At 43.7% G+C, this 27,215-nt stretch overlaps 1 protein-coding gene across 4 annotated transcripts in view; it reads left to right on the top strand.

Moving 5' to 3' along the window:
- The window catches only part of fmn2b (formin 2b), a 71,650-nt gene that overhangs the window by 8,074 nt on the left and 36,361 nt on the right, over window positions 1-27,215 (top strand). For 3 of the 4 annotated variants that reach the window (XM_077626021.1, XM_077626019.1, XM_077626022.1), the window contains 8 exons: window positions 5,278-5,519; window positions 10,095-10,273; window positions 12,278-12,413; window positions 19,235-19,287; window positions 19,830-21,169; window positions 24,318-24,462; window positions 25,734-25,821; window positions 25,891-25,952. In XM_077626021.1, the coding sequence (XP_077482147.1) occupies window positions 5,278-5,519; window positions 10,095-10,273; window positions 12,278-12,413; window positions 19,235-19,287; window positions 19,830-21,169; window positions 24,318-24,462; window positions 25,734-25,821; window positions 25,891-25,952 (2,245 nt within the window). Of the gene's footprint in view, window positions 1-5,277; window positions 5,520-10,094; window positions 10,274-12,277; window positions 12,414-19,234; window positions 19,288-19,829; window positions 21,170-24,317; window positions 24,463-25,733; window positions 25,822-25,890; window positions 25,953-27,215 lie in introns of those variants that run through there. The other variant, XM_077626023.1, reaches the window with a different exon arrangement.

The raw sequence follows: 27,215 nt of genomic DNA, 5'->3' as shown, positions 1-27,215 counted from the left end.
ACTCGTGTGGTTCGGTAGCTCCAGCAAGGTTAAGAAACACTGGGACATTCAATCCTAGAAGAATTTGCCCAGGACAAAGAAAAGATTTGGACGCAAGTGTTTTGTATTCTAGTCCCACATGTTCCAATCCCGTCGAATTCTGTGTATTTTCTGACCCCATCTCATGATAGGCTGCCCCATCCATGTGTAGTTGGCACCCATCTCGTGGTGGAGTTTCAGCACCCCATCCAGCTTGCGGTTGATTCCAGTAACTTGATCACTTGTTGCAGCCAGCTTGCAATACAGCCTCTGCCATCTGAACGCCATAAGCCCTGGTAGAACTTTCAAACAACCAACTTGGGCAGCTGATCCAATTAACAGCACAGAGCCAACACGCTGCAAATATAGCGGTAGCCCAGTGTTCCACCAAGACCAATCATTGTGAAACCCACTATCGCGAGTCAAATTAGATAGGCATCTTCCACGTTCTCGACGTAAAGATTCACCAGACACATGATCTTCCAAGTTCACCAAGTATCCATTGTATATCTGGATGGGTTAGTTCCGCCTGGAGAAGCAGGTCCTCTTCTACCTGCTCTCCTCACATTTGGTAACAAATATTTTAGGACGAGTTCACTAACTCCATTTTTCATTAAAAGTGAACAAATCTCAGCCCATTAGACAAACGACAGCATGGCGAAAAGTTGCAGCGTTTGGCCAGGGTGTGTCCACTATTATAGCAATCCGTGCCAAGCGAAAGCTTATTAGAACTCCAACTTTTTCCACTCGTACAGGTGGCCAATCGCAGGACATTACCGTATTTACTCGCATGAGAGACTTTTTGTACGGCAACGCGCTCGTAACATAGCAAACAAATTTAAATGAAATTGGATTACGATGCAGACACACTCAAAGTTTAATCTAGACTTACACTAAACTTAATTCTAATTTTGTTTTAAATTTTTATACCTTTCTTCTCCCGGTTTGGCTCTTTTTGCCCCGCCTCCACCATCACTTTCAGATGCAGCTAAAAAGAACCTATTGAGGGTTGTTTGCTTTTCTCTTCCCTTCAAAATATTCAGAAAATGATGCACACAAATGTCCTCACAATAGGATAATGCACGACCACTTGCCAACTTGCCCGAGAAGTAGTAATTATCTCATATTAGCGATCGGTCCGCCATTTGCATGGACTAATGGGAAAAAACATTGAAAAAATGCAACGTTTCGCCCAGTGCTCGTAAAGACATTACACGAGGGAGTTGCGACCAGAGAGACATTACACGAGGGAGTTGCGACCAGAGAGACATTACACGAGGGAGTTGCGACCAGAGAGACATTACACGAGGGAGTTGCGACCAGAGAGACATTACACGAGGGAGTTGCGACCAGAAAGACAGTGCCCATGATGTTCTTATGAGCAGCCTCTCGCGTCCGCTGTATGCTCATATATCAAAATTTGTCTCGTATCTCAAGATAAATATTTGCTCGAAATTTTACTCGTATCTCAAATTGCTCGTATATTGAGGCACTCGTATGTTTAGGTATTACTGTACCGCAGGGGCAGTCCGTGCATTTTCTCGTACCGCCTTCAACAAATCAATCCAACCTTCAAAAACTATTTTATGGCTATAAAACCTCTACTGCAGCTACAGCTGCGACACATAAAAAATGATCAATAAATTAATGCACAAAAATGGGGTAAAATCCACTTCCTATCAGCATTTCATGATTAAATACAAATACTGGAGCTTTTCAGACATTAAAACCAGGCCAGGGGGGGGTGATTTTCCCGGGAAAAGACAGCAATGAATGTCAATGGCGTACGGGCAAACATTGCCCGAAAATGGGGTAAAATCCAGCCGAAAACAGCATTTTTTGATTAAATACAAATTCTGGAGCTTTTTAGACATTAGAACCGGGCCCGGAGTATCATTTCCCCGGGAAAAAGACAGCGATGAACATCGATACGTGATACGCGAAATGGCAAAAATGCACTAAAAAGGGGTAAGATCCACTTCCTAGTAGCATTTATTGATTGAATACAAATACTGGAGCTTTTGAGACATTACAATCAGGCCAGGGGGGTGATTTCCCCGGGAAAAGACAGCGATGGACGTCAATGGCGAAACGGCAAAAATTGCACTGAAATGGGGTAAAATCCACTTCCTAGAAGCATTATGTCATTAAATACAAACACTGGAGCTTAAATACAAACACTGAAGCTTTTCAGATATCAGAACCGTGCCCAAAATTGAAATATTATTTAGGAATATAGCCATATATTACTCACCAAAAATCCTTTTTAAATGTACACAATATCCATCCTCCTTTCTTTCTTCCTTCTTTTCTATCGCCATCGAAGCTAATGATGAACGTTGAGCCTGTCCTGTCATATTGCTGGCATAGTTCGTCTTGAAAATGTCTTTAAATCAACACAACAATTTATTTGCTTGTGCAGCTCGCTCCAAATACAGTTTGGTAGCTCTCTCGTAGTTAGCGCACTGAAAGTGGCGGACACACCCTTTTCCCGGCTGTAACAGGCTTGCTAGCTTCGGAGTTGACCGCCCTTTCTTAATGATGTCAATTTTTTTCTGAAAAAGTCCATCTGGAAAATAGCTTTGTGAGCAAACTGCAACCAAATCCATTTGTTTTCCTCCGTCGGCCATTGTTGGTGGAGTTTGCAATCTCTGGCTGGCTCACTTTGGCTTTGGTCCGCCTACTAGCCAATCATAGTTGGTGAAAGCCAGTGGCGGGCCGTCAGGGCCTTCAAGGCCTTCTCTGCTGCCCGAAGAATTATCTGAATCATGTTATATTTTGTCCATCAATACTTGTTATTCCAAATGGTCTGTTAGCTTCCTTTCATTGCCTTTCCCCCTGGTTGCACTGCATCCAGATGTGTGTTTTCATATTGAAGCATTTAACCAATCACATTTCAGCCATTATTTGTTGCCAGATCAGATCTGCCTCAAAGCCTTCACAATCAGTTCTTGCGAGCTCTGCTGCATTAAACAAGGCTGTTGCTTTTAACCAATCAGATTTCGAGTTGGCAACCCCACAAGGATTTTTCATAGGCGTTGGCATTTTGCTGGCTGGGATACGTCATTGCTTTCACCAACTATGATTGGCTAGTAGGCGGGCCAAAGCAGCCAGAGATCGCAAACTCCACCCACAATTGCTGACAGAAGCAAAAACAAATGGATTCTGTTGCAGATTTGATCACAAAGCTATTTTCCAGACGTACTTTTCCAGAAAAAAATGGACATCATTAAAAAAGGGCGGTCAACTCCAAAGCTAACAAGCCTGTCAGAGCCGGGAAAATGGTGTGTGCGGCACTTTCAGTGCGCTAACTTAGATGCACAAGCAAATAGTATATTTTTGTGTTGATTTAAAGCCATTTTCAAAACGGACTATGCCGGAAATATGACAGGATAGGCTCGACTTTCATCATTAGCTTCGATGGTGATAGGAAAGAAGTAAGAAAGAAAGGAGGATGGATATTGTGTACAGTTAAAAAGAATTTTTGGTGAGTATAATATGGCTATATTCCTAAATAATATTTCAATTGTGGGCCCGGTTCTGATATCTGAAAAGCTCCAGTGTTTGTATTTAAGCTCCAGTGTTTGTATTTAATCACTAAATGCTGCTAGGATGTAGATTTTACCCCAGTTTAATTTTTGCCGTTTCGCCATTGACGGCCATCGCTGTCTTTTTCCCGGGGAAATGATACTCTGGGCCCGGTTCTGATGTCTAAAAAGCTCCAGTATTTGTATTTAATCAATAAATGCTGTTTTCGGCTGGATTTTACCCAATTTTCGGGCAATGTTTGCCCGTACACCATTGACGTTCATCGCTGTCTTTTCCCGGGAAAATCGCCCCCCTGGCCTGTTTTTAATGTCTGAAAAGCTCCAGTATTTGTATTTAATCATGAAATGCTGCTAGGAAGTGGATTTTACCCCATTTTTGTGCATTGATTTATTGATTATTTTTTGTGTCGCAGCTCTAGCTGCAGTAGAGGTTTTATAGCCATAAAATAGTTTTTGAGGGTTGGATTGATACGTTTTGAAGGCGCTACGAGAAAATGCACCGACTGCCACCGGTGAAAGCGATGATGTATCCCTATGCCTGCGAAATGGCCTTGGTGTCACCAAATCGAATTCTGATTGGTTAAAGCAAGTCTTATCGACGCTTCTTTAATGCAGCAGAGCCCGCAGAACTGATTGTGAAGGTGTTGAGGCAAATTTCTGACCCTGGCAACAAATAATGGCTGAATTGTGATTGGTTAAATGCTTCAATATGAAAACACACATCTGGAAGCAGTGCAACCAGGGAGAAAAGCAATGAAAGGAAGCTGACAGACAATTTGGAATTATTTAATAAGTATTGATGGACAAAATATAATATATGATTCAGATATTTCTTAGGCCAGCAGAGAAGGCCCTGAAGGCCCTGACGGCCCGCCACTGCTGTACCGCTATTGACACAGTTCCTGGTTGTGCTTTCGTCACTTCCTTTTTGAAAGGAAATTATTGTACATTTGTGATTATGAAATAAAACAAAATTCCGCTTTTTTCTGTTTATTTCTTGTTCGAAAGTGACAACTATTGCAGTAGTATGGACCATTGAAAACAATCAAGATATTTTGACATTAGAAGCAATTTGGCCGCCACAACATCTTAAACTACTGGTAATAATTTCGGTCGATAAAAAGCATCAGGTTCTCATGAAGATAGACTTATTACTTTTTTTCAAATTGAATAATTTGATATTTTGCATTTAGAAATACAGGCATATTAACTTCCTTATGATATTGACCCTAATAATGTACTTCTGATTCATACAGTATCTCAGAAATACCACATGCGATTATCTTTCTTAAGATTTCCCCTCCAAAGTAACACATTTGTACTCCCTATTAAAACAATGAATATGGAGGTTAAAATTGTGAATCAGGGGGTGACTTATACATGAGAAATCATAAATTTCAACAATTTTAAGGATGTGGCTTTTTCGCGAGAAAATTACTAATTATTACAAAGAAAAATATTTTGAGATGGAAATGCTTTAATACGTATTTCATAATTGAATTATTGATAGGAAAACAACATCATATAACCAAAAACAATATCGTACCGAGACCTTGATCTTACTGTGAAACTATGGAGTTGACCAGATAAATGTTTTACAACACCCATAGCAGAAAAAGAGGTGCAATTTTAGAACAAAATATCTTAGTTATTATGTTCTTAGTGTTCTTATTGTGGCTGTCATGATCAATTAATCAGTATTTGCTCACAGGATAATGGGTGGTGATCAGCATTTATTACCAAGACAAAGCTACCAAACAAATGCTCGTCCTCTGAGTCGCTCAGCTGACTGGACAGAGGAGCTAGAAAAGAAAATGAGATGCAAGCAAAGCAATGATGATGCTGGGAATTTAGACTGCAGATACAGAGGCGGAGGGAGCCAACCCATTTGTGATGCCAGAAGATCTTCCTGTGGACAAATTGCAGCATGCAGCCTCCAAGATATCTTCACAGGTGATTGCGTATGCCAGTGATATCTAATATACGGCCCACGGGTTAGGGCCTGCTAGGGTGTCCGATCCGGACCGCAGGTTTGTTCTGCCTGATAGGCCCTTTATAGCTGATTCCTAAAGTACGTACACCTAATACTTTCATTTTTTCGACACGGTAGCTGTAAAACCAGAATATTGTGAGTTGTGTGATGGGGTGCAAACACAACTCTACTTTGCTTAATTTCATATCCGGAGTCAGTCATTATTTTGACCTCTATAGTCAAAAAGACACCGTCAATTGTAGCCAATGAGTTAACAAGGAACCTTAAAATGGTCCAAAACTAACAGGAAGTAACCCTTAAATCCCCCAAAATTAACAGAAAGGGAACAATAAACAGGACGTAACACAGAAATACCCCCAAAATGAAGAAACATTCATTCACTTCTCGCAGTCAAAATGGATTGGACGTCTAGTGCTATCAACGGCGCGCAGTAAGTTCACTTTTTGCCGAAAATTAAACTGGTCAGGACCACGTGAGATCTAGCTATCATGACTGTGGCCAGCAGACCAAACTGATTTCGACCCCCCTGGTTTAGGCCCTCTCCGTACAATTATTATTGGTTTCTTTTATTTTTAAATTAACGAAAACAGACACAAACTCCAACAAGATGTTTGTTGTGTCTTGCCAATTAAAATATAAGAAATGGCAATTGTTTCAATACACTGACAGTAGCACCAATTAAAAAAGTCTGTGTTTTGGAGAAGATGCAAACTCCATATTGAAAGTTTCAAACCATTATTCACCCCTTGCTGTAAAGGAGACATGCTAACCACATGGCACCGGGCACCTTATCAAGTTTACAGTTCCAAAATTTAAACTGAATGAATATTTAAATTCCCCAAAAATCAAATTCCGAATTATACAGGTTTTACCAAAGTGATAACAAATAAAAAATAATTACAAATGTTCTATTCATTTTGCAGCTCCCCTTAGTTTTTAACCACATCAAAACTCAATAATATACAGTGGTACCTCTACTTCCGAAATTAATTGTTCCAGAAGTGGTTTTAATTCAATCCATGATCTTTAATACTCCACCCTATTCAAAAGTATGAACACTTTGTATGAAATATGAATGCAAATGTTATGTATGTATGCAAGCAAAAAATGAGTTATTTAGCCATTGAAATAAAGAAGAAAGGCAAAGACATTTTCAAAGTGGTGAATATGTGAGTGGCAGCTGAGTAATCATCCATACACATGCACGTAAAAGCACAACTTAACAACTTAAAATCATGTTATGTAGACCCAGGAAATCCCAAGAAACAATACCATGACCAAAGGCAGACAAATCACGAACTCACCGCTGGCCATAGGTGCTCCACCATGGTCCCATAAAAAGACGAAAGTAGTGGTCGGAAAAGGGGCTTTTGGTCAGATAGGGGGAGAGAAGGAGAGAAGAAGAATACACTTTAAATGTAACTTAAATGAACTTAGATTACGATACGCACACTTAAATGGGTGTAACTTTGTTGTGCCAGTTGTCCCAGTTCGTTTTTTAAATTATCGATCCAGTCAGGACTCGCTTTGAAGGGTTCAGCTGGTGTCTTTTTCAGATGCTTGCTTTGCTTTCAAGTCCATGTAGATTCCGCTGTCTTTTTCACAGATTATCGACTTGGTCACGCTATCTCCCGCTAACTGTTTATCTTTTAGCCATATTAAACGAAGGCCATCACGTTATAAATGTCACTGCGCAGCTTAGAAATGATGGATAGCCCTTCATTGCACTGGTTTGTTTTGGACCCATTGTTTTCCCTTAATTTGGCACTGATTAATGCTAAAAATTCAACCCTTACGGCCGGTGCTCGTAGATATCTACGCGAGAGATGCGGCGAGAAACACAGAGTGATACTGTTCTCACAAGCAGCCTCTCGCATACTCAGCCACATGACGGTCGTATCGGGAACCGTCTCGTATCTCAAATTTGTCTTGTATCCCAAGGCAAAGATTTGCTCCGAATTTTCCTCGCATCTCAAATTTCTCGTGAGTTGGGACAATTGTATGTGGGTATTTTGTCCACACACATTACTGTACTGTCTTACATGGAGTACTGTATGGCTACGGTCACTGTGGAGAATACAATCCAGGTTTACCCAAACCGGAATCCGTGGATGACCAGACCGGTCTGATCATTCCTCCAGGCTTGAGATGCAGCCTTCAGTTCTGGCAACAGGGCACTCTCCAGTGCAGCTCGTGCCAACCTGAGGAGAGGCATCAATGCTGCCAACACAGCTGCTACAAGGGGAAGATAGAAGGACAACTTGCCGACCCACGAACGATGAGGCAGATCATACGGTCCCTCACGAACTACAAGGGGAAAGCTGCATCCGTTTGCATATCGGCTGAATAGATCCACCGAATGCTGCACTGAGCCCTCTTGAGAAAAGAGGGAGCTATGACATAATGCTCTTCATCGACTACAGCTTAGCCTTTAACTCCATAAGACTGGATATTATTATCCCACAGTTGAACAACCTGGGGCACCCACCTTCTACCTGCTCTTGGATTAAGGACTTTCTGGTCAACCAACCCCAGCCCCTGTAGCATGTTTCTGTTTCCTTGGATGATGTTTTTGCCTTTCAGCAGCTGATTAAGGCAGGCAAGATCAGAGCAGTGGTGAAGTGGCCGACTCCCAAGTCTTGCAAAGACTCCAAAGATTCCTCAGAAGCATTCTGCAAGGGCCTCAGAGCTACTACTAGCCACTCATCCGGCTATCATCCACAGTCGAACGGGCAGACAGAGAGGACCAACCAAGAGCTAGCCCCGCGCTGCGTATGTCTATGGCACCCAGGGTCCTGGCCCTCGCATCTCCCATAGATTGAGTATGCGCACAACACCCTGGTCTGTTCGGCTACCGGTAGTTTGACTTTCATGAGTGCGTATGGGTTCCAACCACCTCTGTTCCCAAGCCAGGAGGCCGAGGTGGTAGTGCCGTCAGTCCAAAGCCACCTTCGATGAGCCCACATGGTCTGGAGGGACACTATGGTGGCACTTGTCTGCACGACAGACCGCAACCGCATATTTACTGACCGTCATAGGAGACCTACCCCAACCTATCATCCTGGCCGGATGGTCTGGCTGTCTACGCGGGATTTGCATCGCCCTGGGTTATCCGGGAAGCTGGGCCCAAAGATAGACACTATTGTGAACCCGGTGAGCATCAGACTCAGCCTTTCCAGCTTCATGAAGGTTCATCCCGTGTTCCATGTCTCTCTGCTCAAGCCGGTGTCTTTCTGCCCTCTAAACACTCCGCCCGTGCCTCCTCTTCCACCTCGTCTGGCTGATGGTGGCCCCGTGTACACTGTGCAGAGCATTCTTGACTCCCATAGGCGGGGTAGGGGTTGCTGTATCTGATTGACTGGGAGGGGTATGGCCCAGAGGAACGTTCCTGGATCCCCCGTTCCTGGATCCTCAACCTGTAAATCTTGACGCATTTCCACTCTCTCCATCCTGCAAAATGAGGTGGTCCGCCAGGGGGCGTCCGTTGAGGGGGGTACTCCCATGTTTCTGTTGGCTTCGATGATGTGTTTGCCTTTCAGCAGCTGATTAAACCAACAAGGCAGGGCGATACCAACACACCAGCAGCAGACTGGTGCATCCGCTATTAAAGAACACCTGCCACAATCAGATGATTGTCGGAGTATTGTTTGCGTTGCCTACCCCCTTGCTTGCCCAACAAACACTTTGCTGAGACTTTTGATGTTTGATTTTTGTACTTTGAAAGCCGTAGTTTATTTGCCGATTCAGCCGTGCTGTTTTTGTAATACTTTGCCCCTTAGTTGTACTCGTTGACTCAGTTGCAGTTTTTGTAATCTCCTTTGGATACTCAAGTTTTCTTTTTTTGGCAATAATCTTTTTGTTAATAAACATTACTTTGTAAATATCGATTCCTGTCCTATGTTGTGTATGTATCCACTTTACAATGGCTTGCCATTCACAACAACGTGAAGCTGGGTTGCCACCTCTCAACCATCCGAAAGCTCAGAACCGGCTTGCTCCAAGGCTGTATGCCGACTCCACTACTCTACTCGCTCTACAGACACAACTTCAGTCCCACGCACCCTGAAAACATCATTGTGAATTTTGCCGATGATACAGCATTGGTGGGGATGACCACAAGGGAATGGGAAAAACATGAGATGGCCTACAGAGATGAGGTCCTTAGACAAAGCCAGATAAATTGTCGTGGACTTCAGAGGGAACAAGGCCACTCTGCTTTGCTTATCTCACTTGGACTACTAATTTATTTATTGCTTATTTATTTGTCTGCTTGTTTGTTGTAGTTATTTGTGCACTTTGTGGTGATAGCTTTAAATCTCATTATACTTTAATAAAGACAAAAAAGTATTCAATTGAATTCGATTCAATGGAAGCCTAAGTAGAAGTTTTTATAAGTAGAGGTACTACTTTAATTAGAACTGAATATAAAAAAAAAATTTTCATAACAAGTAAACATGAGATAGTTTTATGCATTTAATTGTCTTTTTTATTTAAAAAACACTATTGCATATTTCTGCTGGTCTATGAATGTCTAGGTAGAACCCTCTTGGAGAAACTGTTTCTTCAACAGCAGGAGGAAGAGCCAGAAGAAGCTGAGAGACTATGCTCCAAAATATTAGCAATGGGTCTTCTTCTTCCTTTCACGGACTGCTTCAAACAACAGCTGGGAGCCAACTCTGCAAATATGACCTCTACAAGATCACCTAAGTTTAATGTATGTAGCAAAAGCTTTAGGGCTACAATCACAGGGGTTACTTTCTCTCGATTTACAGGCAATACTGGTGCCTGTAGTTGGCTGGGAAAGGCTCAAGTGCCCGCCGCGACCCTTGTGATGATGAGCGGTTCAGAAAACTAATGAATGAATGTTGTAGAATATTTATTTTATTGTCTTATTCATTATTTGATCAATATTAGTAAATATAAAGTCCACATTTGCCTTTGTTTATATTACTCTTGATTCATAATTTCATTTGTTAATTACTGTGATGAAGTAAGGCTAGAATACATTTATTGGAATTGTGTGCATATATATATAAACATATATATATATATATAAATATATAACTATATATATATAAATATTTAAATATATATATATATATATATATATATATATATATATATATATGTATATATATAAATATATAAATATATATTTATATATATGTATATATATATATATATATATATATATATATATATATATATATATATATATATGTATGTATATCACTGGCGGTCCGTGCATTTTCTCGTAGCGCCTTCAACGTATCAATCCAACACTCAAAAACTATTTTATGGCTATAAAACCTATACTGTAGCTACAGCTGCGACACATAAAAAATAATCAATAAATCAATGCACAAAAATTGGGTAAAATCCACTTCCTAGCAGCATTTCATGATTTAATACAAATGCTGGAGTTTTACAGACATTAAAACCAGACCGAGGGGGGTGATTTTCCCGGAAAAAGACAGCAATGAACGGCAATGGCGTACGGGCAAACATTGCCCGAAAATGGGGTAAAATCCAGCCGAAAACAGCATTTATTGATTAAATATAAATACTGGAGCTTTTTAGACATCAAAACCGGGCCCGGAGTATCATTTCCCCGGTAAAACGACAGCGATGAACGTCGATACGTCCATATACGTCCATATACGTCCATACGTGAAACGGCAGCTACAGCTGCGACACATAAAAAATAATCAATGCACTAAAGTGAGGTAAAATCCACTTCCTAGCAGCATGTATTGATTGAATACAAATACTGGAGCTTTTGAGATATTACAACGAGGCCAGGGGGTAATTTTTCCCGGGAAAAGACAGCGATGGACGTCAATGGCGAAATGGCAAAAATTAAACTGGGGTAAAATGGGGTAAAATCCACTTCCTAGCAGCATTTAGTGATTAAATACAAACACTGGAGCTTTTCAAAGTTTGGTAGCTCTTTGGAGTTAGCTCACAGAAAGTGGCGCACACACCCTTTCCCGGCTGTAACAGGCTTGCTAGCTTCGGAGTTGACCGCCCTTTCTTAATGATGTCCATTTTTTTCTGGAAAAGTCCGTCTGGAAAATAGCTTTGTGAGCAAATCTGCAACCAAATCCATTTGTTTTCCTGCGTTGGCCATTGTGGGTGGAGTTTGCTAGTCTGGCTGCCTCACTCTGGCTTTGGCCCGCCTACTCTATAGCTAGCCAATAATAGTTGGTGAAAGCAATGACGTATCCCAGCCAGCAAAATGCAATGCCTGCGAAAAAGCATTGTGGGGTTGCCGACTTGAAATCTGATTGGTTAAAAGCAACAGTCTTGTTTAATGTAGCAGAGCCCGCAGAACTAATTGTGAAGGCTTTGAGGCAGATTTCTGATCCTGGCAACAAATAATGGTTGAAATGTGATTGGTTAAATGCTTCAATATGAAAACACACATCTGGAAGCAGTGCAACCAGGGGGAAAAGCAATGAAAGGAAGCTAACAGACCATTTGGAATAATAAGTATTGATGGACAAAATATAACATATGATTCAGATATTTCTTAGGGCAGCAGAGAAGGCCTTGAAGGCTCAGACGGCACGCCACTGATATATATATATATATATATATATATATATATATATATATATATATATATATATATATATATATATTTAAACAACTATACACATACATATTTTGACTTCATTATAATATATAAAAATGTTTGTTTATTTTGTTTCCTCAGCAAGATCAGCTGTATACATGGGCTGCTGTTAACCAGCCAGCCATTACCCTTGATCCTCTCGATCAGAAGCAAACACATCATCTTAAACATTCCAAACCTTGTGGAGAAAGCACTGAAGTCAAAGCCACATATTCTGGTGAGAACAACTCTGTGTACTGTATGTAGTATCTATATGCGAGATGAAACTAATATAACATTTATTCCAGTAATGAGTAATCCAATGCATTAACTTTCTTTTAAAGCTTATTAATGTCACTGTGTTACTCTGCTGTAAGACTGACCATCACATGGACGGAGGAGAGCCACGTAGGCTTTACTGACGATCCTAATTTCATAAAAATCAATAGCAGATAGTTACTGAAGTTGTACTGGTTTATTCTCCTGTCTTGGGTGCGGGGAGCGTGTGATCGATTGCCAATCAGTGATGGTTTTATTGCGAGTGCCCATAATTGTCCATCTCTGTGTGTGACCGACAATTGACCAGCGATCAGTATAGGGTGTAGTTTGTCTTTCACCAACAGTCAGCTGGGATAGGCTTCAGCAACCCGTTACCCATTGAAGGATAAGCGGTGTTGAAAATGAACGAATAAATGAATGAATATTAGATAATCAATTGAATTAAAGACTGAACAACTTGACACAAATTACTAAACAGGGCTTTAATTTGCACTATATGCAACAAATGGCTCACAAATAAAGAAATTAATTATGTGCATGCAACACACGAGTTCTATTATTGAAGGCACACAATGTGTATGAATATGTTAATTAATATGTGTTGTCCCTAATTAAATAAATCAAACGCAAACTCAACCTCAATGAACAACTTTACTTCATGCAACATATGTCGTAAATAAAAAGTTGAAAAAAAGGAAGACCTGTAACTCAAACAGTCTAGATTACTGATTTAAAGGGTAAAGCAGATCTTGGCAAAGTTGTGGACAAATGCATTTTTAAAAGAGGATGAAAGCTTGGTTACAGGCATACACACCTGTATCTAGTTCACACCAATAAGCATACTGTTTTACATTGCCTTCAACAGCAGCGGCTTCCAGTCGACTCAACGGCAACGCACGCTTGCAACATTCTTTGACTTCAGCAAGGCATTCGACCAGGTATGGAGAACAGGTCTCTTACACAAAATGGCAGACCTGGGGGTCCCCTACCGCTTCATCAGATGGATCGCCAACTGGCTCACAAATCGCACAGCCAGGGTCAGGATCAACAATACCATCGGCAGGAGCAGAACCTTCAAAGAAGGGCTCCCCCAAGGCTCGGTCCTGTCACCCCTCTTATTCATCATCTACATTAATGACCTCCTCGACAAGTTCAACGACTCCACCCTGGTCAGCGCCTATGCAGACGATCTGGCTCCTGCTTGTCGGGGTAGGAACAAAGAGGAGGTGGAAAGCAGACTTCAAGCGGAGGTTGAAAAAGTCTGGAGGTGGAGTTCCGAGGCACACCTAAACCTTAACACCACCAAGTGTGAGGCGTCATTTTTTAGCCTGGACTCAGCTGAGGCCAAATGGCAACCAAAGATCTTAATAAATGGCGCCACCCTCAAGCATAACCCCACCCCCACTTTTCTTGGCGTGTCTTTTGACCGACAACTCACGTTTGCAGAGCAAGCGAAAAAAGTCCGCCAAACCATGTCCAAAAGAACGAACCTCCTCCGCAAACTCAGTGGCACATCCTGGGGTTGGCAACCAAACGACCTTAGAACGGTGTATATTGCCACCCAGAGAAGTCTTGCGGAGTACGCAGCACCAGCATGGGCCCCCTGGCTGGCCCAAACTCACCTCAAATCCCTTGAAACCGCCCAACTGGAAGCAGCCCGCGCCATAACCCACCACCTCAGATCTACCCCCACCGAAGCAGTCCTACATGAGGCACATCTCACACCCCTCTCATCCCGCCTCAAGTTACAAGCACTTCTTAAGGCGGATGCCTGGAACCAGCTGCCTCCTTCTGATCCCCGACACCGCCTCCTCCATGAAAACGTTAAAATGCGTTTGCAAAAGAAGCCAGACTGGCGATCATCGACCCTTCCCCGTCTTACCGCTCTCGAACTCCATACCCCTTGCACATACTCTTCCCATCCCTGCCCACCCTAGCTATTACCCCCCCATCCAAACCGCCTTTACCGCAGTCTCTAAACACATGCCGACCATCACCCAAAGAGATAAGGCAGAAGAGCTCATCAGAAGCATGGGTAAACCGGACCTACAGATCTTCACAGATGGATCCACCAAAGAAGGCACTGCGGACGGTGGCGCAGGTTTTGTCGTCATTAAGGAGACTGCAATCATCCACCAATGGCATGGTGCCACTGGCAGCCGCAGCAGCTCCTACCACTCTGAAAAAGTGGCACTGACCGAGGCACTCTCCTGGCTGAGGGAAACAGCAGACTGGCAGACATCAATTATCCTCAGTGACTGCAAATCGCTGGTCCAAGCTATGGGAAACCCCCATACGCAAGACCCCGCCATTCGGAGACTTCAGGGTGACATCGCCCTTTTCCCTCCGCCTAAGCGACTACAGCTACTGTGGATCCCGGGCCACTGCAACATATGCGGAAACGACCTGGCTGATGCCCTAGCTAAACTTGGCTCGTTAGATGACCAAACCCATACCCCCCCAGACGCAGCCACAAGACGTGCCATCATCCAACGTGAAGATCGCTGCCCCCCCTCTCCCACCCCCGCCTTTTGCAGACCTACACTACAAAAGTCACAGAGGAAGAACTTGCCCTATCGAAAGGAGACTGCACAGACCTGATTCGTTTCCGCAGTGGACACCACCCCCTGCTCCGCCGTTGGCTCCACCTTGTGGGGAAATCCGACTCGGATCGCTGCCGCCTGTGCGACGAGGAAACAGAGTCGTCTGAACACTTATGGCTCCGCTGTCCAGCCTTAATGACCGAACGCTACCATCGCGGCTTGGGCAACTCGCTGGATGAACTTATCCGTGTTCCAGTGGCAGCTCTAGCGCTGCTGAGGGTAATCCTCAGGCGCCTGAGGTAAAAAAGAAGAAGAAGAAGAACAGCAGCGCATTTGTTGGTACAGCTCATCCTCTGTCTAATGTAGGGAGAAACTGGTTTGCTCGACGGTTGACGCATATTCGAAAGAAGACGCACCCCCCTCCAAGGACTCCATAAGTGTGGGTGCTTTGAGCTGGTGTTTGGTTTATGAGCGCAGACAACAGGCAGGATCTGTCCCCCATGCTCCTTAAAGGACATAACAAGCAGATATCAGTCCACACGTATAACGCAAACAACCTTAATTCGCAAAACTAATGCAGATCATACTCAAGAGGAGGTTAGAGGGGTACGGCCACATTGGTGCCTCTATGGGCCCTGGTTTGCGGGCAGAAATGGGGGCGATTCAAAGGCCATGTCCACAGACAGCTATGGTTTGGCCTATCATCCATATGCAACGAAACATGTTGGGCATCAAAAACGAAGGTTAATAATAAGTCCGCCCAAAGTAAAGAGGTGCAAATTCTGCATTTTATGCCTCGTCATATTTACATTAACAACAGTAGATTTCGGCAACGACCCAGCAGATAAGTGGTTAGCGCATCAGCCTCACAGTTCTCGGATTACTACTGCATGGGACTACTCCGGTTTCCTCCCACATTCCAAAAACATGCAGGGGAGGCTGGTTGACAAACTCTAAATTGCCTCTGTTTGGTTCACCAATAGGCATTCCCCAAATGCATGCACAAATAACGAGGAAAAGAAATTCTTCTGCAATTTTCGCTTGCAAGGAGAATGAGCAGTTGGGGCAACTCTCAGGAGAGAGGTGGACACAAAAGTGAGATGTCAATAGTCAAAACAAGAAGGTCTGGAATCCTTGTGGAGTCTGTTGTGGATGCAGCTGCCATTCCCAGATCAGGTTCGCAGCACTGCAAGGCCTCAAGGTTAGTCCTCAGAGCTGCCACTAAACAGGAGGGTGGAAAGATGATTGTGCGCCCATCCCCAGAATCTGGTCACTCAATTACACAGTAAAATGATACAGAAAAAAAGTTATACATATCTAATTCATTTGCAGTGCATTCACTGCGCTGGATAGGTTGTCTTGTGCGCTGAGTGTGTGAGAGTGCACGACCAGTGCGCAATTGCACAGTTCCGCAGCTTAGAGGGAACACTGGTATAGAGCTGTTCCACTGTTACACTTACACTGCTCCTCTTGAATCTGAGATTCAACTTCCTGGCAAACACACCTCTCCTCTCAAATACCCCCCGAATAGACCTTCCCGGGGAGGCTACCCGATGTTGCAGATGGGTGTCAACCAAAACAACCCCTCATTATCCAGGGGGAAGATCTCAGGATGAGAACTAGACCTTCTGGCCGACGACATAGGCTGGTGCGGGCACGTGACGGCGGATTCCTTGTCTATGGGTGCAGGTGGAGGAGTGTTGCAACGCAGCCCGGGCTTGTTCCCAGATACGGGCACATCTGGCCAGGTGTGCTTGGACAGACGGCACAGCGATATCTGCCTCCAGAGAAGACCGAAAGGCATCACCAGATACTCAAAATGCCCCAAAGGGGTGGTGAAGCCCGTCTTCCATTCATCCCCCTCCCAAATGCGGATCAGAAGGTAGGCATTACGGGAGTCCAATTCGGTAAAAATGTGGGCCCTGTGAAGCGGATAAAAAGCTGAGTCAATGAGAGGCAAAGGGTACCCGTTCTTGATGGCGATGTTGTTTAGGCCATGGTAGTCGACGTAGGGGCGCAGCAAGCCGTCCTTTCCCACAAAGAAGAATCCTGCCACAACTGGGGAGGAGGATGACGGGATAAGACTTGCTGCTAGTGCGTCAGAGATGTAATGCTCCAGTGCCTCTCGCTCAGGCTTGGAGATGTTGTAGAGACGACTCCTCGGAAGAGTGGCACCAGTCAAGGAATCAAGGGCAGAATCATAGGGGCGATGCGGAGGAAGTGCCTTTACAGGGCCCTTGCTAAAGACTTGTGCAAGATTATGATAAAAGTCCAGCATCGTGGCCATTCTCGAGCGTCTGGCCCTCCCAGGAGAGAGATGCCGACGGCAGAAGATGATAGGAGGATCCCTCAGTGGCGAGGCTCACCAACACCTCCTTCGCTCATGGTGAGCTCTCCTTTACTGGTCGAACCAGACACACACGTACGAGATGACCTTTCTCACCGCAGTAACAGCACAAAGCCGAGCGAAGAAGACGAGAACGTTCCTCCTCAGAAAGCCTGCAGCGACCCAGTTGCATAGGCTCTGACGTCGTCGCGGGTGCGGAGTTACCGCCGCTGGAGGAGACGTCAGGAATGTCCGCTGCAGCTCGCATGTGGGGTCTACATGCGAGTTTTCACGCCGCTGTCTTCGGGTGTTCTCGGAGTCGACCGTCAATGCTTATAGCCAAACTCACGAGCGCATCGAGGGAGCCAGGCTCGTCTCGGCATGCCAACTCGTCCTTCTGAGACTCGCTTCCAGGAGGGGAACGTCGTTGAACCCGCTCTCAGCGGCGAGGGTATGGAACTTGACTGTATATTCCACCATGCCTTGGATGCCCTGGCAGAGACACATCAAGCATCTCGCTGCCTCCCTTCCACGCACTGGGTGATCAAACACTTTCCGCATCTCCGCTGTCAAGTCAGCACAAAAAGAGCAAATATTCGAGCCTCTCTCCCACTCGGCGCTAGCCCATGACAGAGCTTCACCGCGAAGACAGCCATTGAGGTAGGTGATCATTGTTCGGTCCGTGCTGTATGTGAGGCCCTGTTTCTCAAACACCAGGCTGCATTGGACGAGGAAAGCCCGGCATGCGGCAAGGTCGCCATAATACGGGGCGGGCGGCGGGATTACGGGTTCGCAGAGCAGCGGTGACGGGGTTACAGTGTGAGCTGGCGATATTGGGGTTTGTTGTGTCCGTTTTGGATGACGCGACGACGTGAATTGTGTTTGCATTGACCGTAGCGTCTGCGAGATTTGAGATACCTTGGTCAGAAGAAATTGGATAACCAAACTGTGTTGATCCATGAGTGGCGCTGGTTGACTTGCGGGGGTTCGGTCTGCGCCTGCGGGTCCATGTCTTGGCTGGATCATGCTGTTACGGCCGTGGGCGGACGGCCCCAAAGCAGGCAAACACACACAAGCAGGACGTAGAGCCTTCTGTTTATTTTGACTGTCAGGCAAAGGTACAAGCGGAGAAGCGTAGTGGAGACCTCATGCGTAGAGTGGAGGTCGATAGCCAAGAGGTCCGTCGAGGGGTCCAAAGCGAAGGTACAAGATGCGTAATTGTGATCGTGAGCGTGGTCAAGGTCCTGGGAACAAATCAAGAGTTCGGAGATCAGGTGAGGCAAACAAGGAGGTAGCCCAAGAGGGTACTTTATAGTGAACTGATCAAGACGATCCAGGTACGCTATGGGTGGCTTAAATAGCTCCTTGGTGTCTGATTAGCTGGACTTGCTATTGCCTAGCCCATCAGGTGCTGGACCTGTGATTGGGTGAGAGGAGCAAGCACCCACCTGTCTGGCCCTGGGCCTGACACCCTGCTACTTAATTTGCACACTTGAAGAGTCCTTTCACTAAAAGTTTTCATGATTTCTGCTATAGGTTGAGTTGAATTCTTGTTTGAATACCTACATATATAATGTGGATTCTCTATATGCACATGAAGCCTTTACAGCACGTGTCTCAAACCGATTCCGCCGAGGGCCGCAGTGGGTCTTGGTCTTTGTTCCAACCGATCCAGTGCCGACATTTTAACCAATCAGGTGTCTTCTAAAATAAGTAGCACCTGACTTTAATTAACTGATTACACTTGCAAAAGGTATCCTCTTGTTGAGTTGGAATGAAAACCTGCAATCACTGCGGCCCTTTGAGGACCGGTTTGAGACCCCTGCTTTACAGTGTTAGCTGCCATCTGATACATGTGTTGATTGTACTTAATTATTCCTGTCTTAACGGCTAATGTCTTAATCCCTTCAGAACATCATACCATGGGTTTGAAGCAGCAACCAAATGAAAACCAAAACTTTCAGGTAAGTAACTGATATACCATATTTACTGGTACGTGTATTGTTACTACTCTCAGGAGCTACTCACCAGCATATTTGGAAGGTATTGGTCTTGTCTCAGGCTCAGAATAGCTGGCACTGCAGATTTGGGAGATTCTGTCAAGAAATGGTCTCAAGTGCTATTTTTAAATGTCATTAATGTTACTGTAAATTTAGAAAAAGCATTTGGTAAAACAAAAACAACACAAAAAACCTTCAATTGTCGGGTGACCAGCATTTGAGCAGTCGAGCAAATTATGCTAAACTTGACATATCAAAATGTACTCATATTTTTTCATTTTAAATTTTTTATGTTGATGATTGCCGCCTCGTGGTATAGAGGTTCACTCGCCTGACTTCGGTGCGGGTAAGCGTGGGCTCGATTCCCGCGGGTGGTGATATTAATGGGAGTGCGGATGGTCGTTTGTCTCACAGTGTGTGCTACGACTGACTGGCGACCAGCCTAGGGTGTAGTTGATGAATACTTTGATTTGTGATTTAAAGTTTCTCCTACCCTCTGTTTGCAGGAGGAGGTTATGCTAAAAACAGTTAAACTCAAGGAAAAACAAGTCAATGTCATCCAACAACTGGAGCAAACGATTGAAGATCTCAGGACTAAGATTGCTGAACTGGAGCGGCACCCTCCTCTGCTTGATAGAGACATACAAACAGACAAGTGCTTAGGGGAAGGTTGCTTTTCAAGCACAGTGTGTGATGCTCATTTTCAGACTGAAACAAATCACTTAATGGGCTACCTGGAGGCCAAATCAGTCCAAACATCACCGATGGATGATAGATTTAAGTTTAAAGTGCCAAATGGCGAGAAAGGTGGAATCAGTGGTTTACTACAACTACCACTTAGCCACTGTTCATGTCAGCATCCACCCTCACTTGCACTTCTACATGCGTCATCTCATCCTTTGCTTGGACACATCGCAGTCTATACACAGGAACCCACCATAAAAAAAGATTTAAATCCACCACCTCCTCATCTTCATGCTGGACATGCTCAAACCCTACTTCCTCCACCTCTCCCTGGTGGTCATGCTCCACCCCCTCCTCCTCTCCCTGTAGGACCAGTTCAACCCCCACCCCCTCCTCCTCTCCCTGTAGGACCTGTTCAACCCCCAACCCCTCCTCCTCTCCCTGTAGGACCTGTCCAGCCCCCACCACCTCCTCCTCTCCCTGTAGGACCTGTTCAACCCCCACCCCCTCCTCCTCTCCCTGTAGGACCTGTTCAACCCCCAACCCCTCCTCCTCCCCCTGTAGGACCTGTTCAACCCTCTCTACCTCTCCCCGATGGCCATGCTCCACCCCTCCCTTCTCCTCCTGATAGATCTGCTCCAACACCTATTAATCATCCTGGTTGGCCACCTCCACTCCCAGCTACTTCTCTCCCCGGCGGCGTTGCTCCACCCCCACCTCCACCTCTTCCTGGTGGGCCACCTCCACTCCCAGCTACTTCTCTCCCTGGCGGAATTGCTCCACCCCCACCTCCACCTCTCCCTGGTGTATTTGATTTACCACGACCAACTCATCTTCCTCCGAGTAGACCAAAACCACCTCCATCCCTCAATGGCAATGTTACTCCACCCCCACCTCCATCCCTCCACAGCAATGTTGCTCCACCCCCACCACCTCCATTCCCTAGTGGGACCAGTGCACTTCAACAACGCCCTCCTCCATCTGGAGCAACCTGCATTTGTCCACCGCTCCTAGGCGCACTAGGTTCCTTGCCACCTCCCCTGCCTCTGGGGCTATTTACTCTGGGTATCACCCAAGAGAATCCCCCTCGGAAAGCAGTAGTGGAGCCTCCCAAACCCATGAAGCCACTGTATTGGACCAGGATACAATTGCACATGAAAAAGTAAATGATTATTGTGATTCTGGTGGATGTGAAAACAAATGACAATGCAAGCAAACACAGTGGAACCTTAAACGATCTATTCAGTGACACTGATATGTGGGTTGTTCCATTTATTTTGGCCCTCCATGCAACATATACAGTAGAATTGAAAAGTAATTCAATAGGTTGAAAAACTGTTTTGATATGTTATGTGTAACAGGTCCGTTCTAACCATGAATACCCGTTATGCATTATATGTTGATTATTGTCTCAAATACAGGACATGAATGAATGGACAACAGACACGTGTTTTAGCGTTGTATGAATCATCCAATCTCTCATTATTCTTCAAAACTGTTATTTATGTCTCATCTCATCACATTTTCTGAACCGCTTTATCCTTATTAGGGTCGCGGGGGGTGCTGGAGCCTATCCCAGCTGACTCCTGGCCAGAGGCAGGGGACACCCTGAATCAGTGGTCAGCCGATCGCAGGGCACAAGGAGACGGACAACCATGCACACTCACACGCATACGTAGGGACAATTTAGAGTGTCCAATCAGCCTACCGTGCATGTCTTTGGAATGTGGGAGGAAACTGAGTACCTGGAGGAAACCCACGCAGGCCCAGGGAGTACATGCAAACTCCACACAGATGGACATGACTTGGATTTGGTTATTTATGTCTGTTCTTCTATTCCTTTTTGCATTGTTTTTTAACGTTCCTTTTCTTTTCAACAGGCGAACATAACATTTATTATGTCATTCAAATAAATTATCATTCAATATTACTCTTATTCTTGAACATAACATAATACTACATTATTTTAAACTGTGTTCTTACTTTACAGTAATACTTTCCAATATATTCATATTATTACAGTGCCCGTTTTACAAGAGTAACTACCATATAGTTGTGGCAAAGCCCATACTATAAATGTAGCTAGCTGCCCATGAAAGTGCACATAGCAAAAACAGACAGGGGCACTTGAGATACTAAGACAATAAACACATTGAACTGAGCCATTTTACACAGTATTCCCAGCACAAAACAGTATCACTATAAAACATGTATTCTCTTTTCTTATTACAAAACATACCAAAGAAGTATGACAACACTAATACAAATTCTCATATGGCAGAACCTTCCTATCGTTGTTAATCATCAATCAATCATAATTTTCATTGTCTGTGAAAAACCAATGAAATACAAAAAGAAGACAAAAGGAACTAATATACCTAACACAAAACGCCATTATCGTATTATCAACCTGAATCTAAAAAGATATTTTACACTTAGGAATTTTTGTGTTTCAGCTACAATGTTTTGTGCCGGTAAGTAATCTGAAATACAGGACATAAATGAATGGACTAAAGACAGGTGACGTACGTGGCAATAATCATTCAATACAGGCACTCGTCGATTTACGACCGCATTTGGTTACTACAGACTGGTCATATATCGAATTGGTTGTACGTCGAGCCATGTTGTGGTTACTTTACTGTATAATAACGTTTTACGTGCTGTATCAGAGCTATTGGCACACCATTGTTTTCGTGACACTGCCTTGAGCGCCGCTACATCGACCGATGGGAGCCTCATGTTGGCATATCACTGTGGTGCTGACATTAACTCTAGTGCAGATTTAGTCAGAATTTTTTTTGACTCCCTTGTGATTGGCCTTTGAAGACGCTGTCTTATGCAACACTCCTACTGCACTGTCATGAAGTATGCTTCACAACATTGGCAGTCGTAAAGTCGAACAGACGTTAGTCGCACAAAGCGTAAGTTGACAATTATCTGTGATCATGTCTTGTCCGAAGTCACCTCTTGATATAACATACAAGGGTCTCACTCAGAATGTGACAGCCGAACACTTCCCTCTAAATTCTGCGTGGTCATTGAGCAAAGTATTCGTGTCATCGTTCTAATTCACTTGAATTATTAATGCATACATAAAAACACGAGTTTGTTTATATTTCTTTACATAAGGTATTATTTTGCTTGTAGCCTACTTCATATTGATTTTTGTTGGCCTGAAATAGTGCTGTTCCTTTCGTAAATTCAGAGGGAAGATATTGCCTGATTTAAGACATTACCTGTCCAATTGCTGTGAGAGATTTGTTTAGATGTATCTCATTTATACTTCATATGACCACAATAACATGCCGTTCTATGAACCACATTAAGGCAAAACCACCTATTGAATCCTGCATCAGTTATATTTAGCTGAATAGTCATCAGCTCCAAATTTGTGATAGTTCGTAATGAGTACATTTTAATAATGTTCTGGCTACTTCCACATTAGGTTTGCATGCCAGTATTTGTCCCTACAAATCATACAGTCCACATTTCTCCGTGTCTGTTGGGCCAAAATTGGGTTCAAAACGTGACGTCTGATATGAGAAGTAGTCAAACTTTGTTTATCCTTGATTTTTTCACACATTTTGTGGTAATTTTGCTTTTGTTTTAGCAATTGGGAACAACTGGAAGAAGATTACTCAGGTGTTGTTTTTTTTAACCTATTTTGACCCTGCTTTGCTTGACTCACAAAAATAAGAAAAGGCCAGTGAAATGAAACATTAATTGCCCTAAAGCAAGCTAGGACAGAATGAAATTTGAAAAAAAAATGTCCTTTTTTTTAAATTATTTAAAAAACATTTTTGAAACGTATCTATTTGAGAGGGCGGTCCGGTGGGATAAGTGGTTAGCGCGTCGGCCTCACAGCTCTGGGGTCCTGGGTTCAAATCCATGTCATGGCCAGCTGTGTGGAGTTTGCATGTTCTCTCTGGGCCTGCGTGGGTTTCCTCTGGCTACTCTGATTTCCTCCCACATTCCAAAAACATGCATGGTAGGCTGATTGGACACTCTAAATTGCCCCCAGGTATGGGTGTGAGAGTGCATGGTTGTCCGTCTCCTTATGCCCTGCAATCTGCTGGCCACCGATTCAGGGTGTCCCCCGCCTCTGGCCCGGAGTCAACTGGGATAGGCTCCAGCACCCCCGTGACCCTAATGAGGATAAGTCGGTTCAGAAAATGAGATGAGAGATGAGACCTATTTGAGACACTAGATTTGGGAGGATCCAAGGTAAAAACAAGCGTAGCCACCGATATGATTGGAATGTGTTTTAAAGCAGGCATTATACATTAATCTTTTATCATATTCATCAGGGAAATATCTTCTGTATCTGTGTGGGAGACAATAGAAGAGCCTGATGTGAATTTTGAGGAGTTTGTAGAGCTGTTTTCCAAAACAGCCGTCAAGGAGAAGAAGCAGCCACTCTCAGACACAATCACCAAGTCCAAAGCCAAACAGGTATACATTTCAATTTACTCTATAGAGGTACAGTTTCTCATAAAAGTGAGTACACCACTCTCATTTCTGCAATTTTTTCATGCTATCTTTTCATGGGATAACACTGAAGAAGTTACACTTTGATACAATATAAAGTCATAATAAAAAATGTATATTTTCAAAATAATGGAAAACAACAATCAATGTGTGAATTTCTGGTGAGAGGGAACACCCCAAGGGAAATATCACAAAATTGGCCCCAAATTGTCAATATTTTGTGCGGCCACCATTATAGTCCTGCACTGCCTAAACCCTGAATATAAAATAAATTTCTGATATTATCTAAGCTCTACCGAGACTACTTTACATTGTATGAAATTGTCATTTCTTCAGTGTGAAAAGATGTAATTAAGAAATTGCAGAATTGAGAGGGACTCCCTTTTGAGAGATACTGTGTAAACAGAGAAGTTTCAGAAGATAAATTACAAACATTCTAAAGCGGGCGGCCCAATGGCGCGAGTGGTTAGCGCGTCGGCCTCACAGCTCTGGGGTCCTGGGTTCAAATCCAGGTCACGTCCACCTATGTGGAGTTTGCACAGGTACTCCGGTTTCCTCCCACATTCAAAAAACATGCAAGATAGGCTGATTGGACCCTCTAAATTGCCCCTGGGTAAGGGTGTGAGTGTGCATGGTTGTCCATCTCCTTGTGCCCTGCAATCAGCTGGCCACCAATTCAGGGTGTCCCCCGCCTTTGGCTTGGAGACAGCTGGGATTGGCTCCAGCACTCCCTGCGACCCTGGTGAGGATAAAGTGGTTCAGAAAATAAGAGATGAGACCATCAAAATGAATAACCTCCCATGGATAGCCACAGAGGCAATAATAAAAAAACACAAGACCATGCTTTGAAAATATTACTGAAAAACAAAAAGGCTTAATGGCAGACAGACATTTACTTCTCTACGAAATAAAGTAATAAAATAATTCAATCTGCAAAATCAATTTTCTTTATAAACATAATTAATACTGGTAAAGGGAACATTAATCAGATCTTTAACAATATTTAAAATCGACAGAAAATAATTCAAAGACAAAAAAGGAGTTACAGTTGAAGAAGAAAATAATCCTTGATCCAAGGGACATTGCTACAACTTTAAATGATTATTTTATAGACTCCGCTGCAAAACTGACACCTCACATCAACCTGCACAGTGGACTAAAGATTGAAATCAAGCTTTATTAAATTAGTCAAATTCAAACTCATACAGCATATAGTAATGATTTCTGACTCCCAGGTTGCCAAGCTCCTAAACAACAAACGATCACAGGCAGTAGGAATCCTTATGTCATCGCTACACCTTGATATGAAAGATATCCAGAATGGTGAGTTTGTTTGAATTTGTAATTGAATGAATATGATTTCAATTTTTATTTTCTTGTATTTTCTTGCAGCCATTTTGAACTTGGACAACACAGTAGTTGACCTCGAGACCCTTCAGGCACTTTATGAAAATGTAAGTAAGAGTTGTTTGTCTTTAATCCTTTTAAAGCGTGATTTGTGTGTGTGTGTGTGTGTGTGTGTGCGTTAAGATCGTCTCGCTATGTTTGTCCAAACCGTGCAACGTAAAGTTGAATTTTTTTATGGTGGCCAGAAATGGCAGTCGGATCCTAATAGACAAGTGATTGAATTTATTCACCTTCTCTAAGTGTGTAAACTCAATCTTTTATTTATTAAAGCTGAAAGCACAGTTGATGTATGAATTGTTTTTACATGATGACGTCTGATTCGTCATAAGGTAGGATGCCTTTCCACATCATTTTCGGAAGAATTTCCAACAGCGAGTTTCCAGGTGCTCCCCAGAACACTTTTTTCTGTCATGATTGGAGTTATAAAACATCCACCAACGACGTTTGTAGATGAGATGAGATGAGACGAGACGAGATGAGAACTTTATTTCATCCCGTATTCCGGAAATTTTCTTGGTTGCACTAGCAAGACAGTAGCAAGCACAGACACAGAAGACATTATAGACCTACGTAAAACAAACTGGATCCACTCACAGGAAGTCCACAGGGTGGGGACCCTCTGCAGACTGAGACAGGTTAAATATGCAGAATCACTCAAGCTGATCCGCACAGTCCCTCGGTAGTCTGGAGTTGATCATCTTCCTTGACTAGATCCTCCTAAACTGCCCTGAATAGGCATCCTACCTCACAACTACATTGGGTCAGCGCAGCCAACACCATCGTGTCTCACCGAGTCTTCCCGTCACAACAGGGAAGGAAAAGTGTTTCGGGAAGCAGAGAATAAATAAAGTGTGATTAATGGATGGGTGGATGTTTTATGTTAAGATTGTCACGGTACTTTTGTCTAAACGGTGCATCTTAGAGAGTTGAAATTGTTTATGATGGCCAGAAACGGCTGCCGGATCCTAATAGATGAGTGACTGAATTTCTTTACCTTCTCTAAATGTGTGAACTCAAGCTTTGAGCATTTGCAAGAATAATCGCTGAGTATGTCTATCCAGAAATATGGGTGGGTCGGTTCTGCAGCCTGCAAGTTGACCTCCCTTTAGGGGGGAACTGACTCTTATTTCTGCAAACACGAACAGCACTGGTCAAGACTGGATGATAGATCCACACTTGACTGCCAGGCAAAACAAAATTGGTACTAACTAACTGTCAACTGAACACAACTCATAGATACTCAGACTTCAGTCATTATTTTGACGGCTTGTAACCAATGTTCCCTCTAATTTTTTGTTTGTCTGGGCAGA

Source organism: Stigmatopora argus, chromosome 18 (assembly GCF_051989625.1).
Source record: "Stigmatopora argus isolate UIUO_Sarg chromosome 18, RoL_Sarg_1.0, whole genome shotgun sequence".
Lineage (NCBI taxonomy): Eukaryota > Metazoa > Chordata > Actinopteri > Syngnathiformes > Syngnathidae > Stigmatopora > Stigmatopora argus.
The sequence above is the reverse complement of the archived record's forward strand: the minus strand, read 5'-3'. Positions and strand labels throughout refer to the sequence as shown.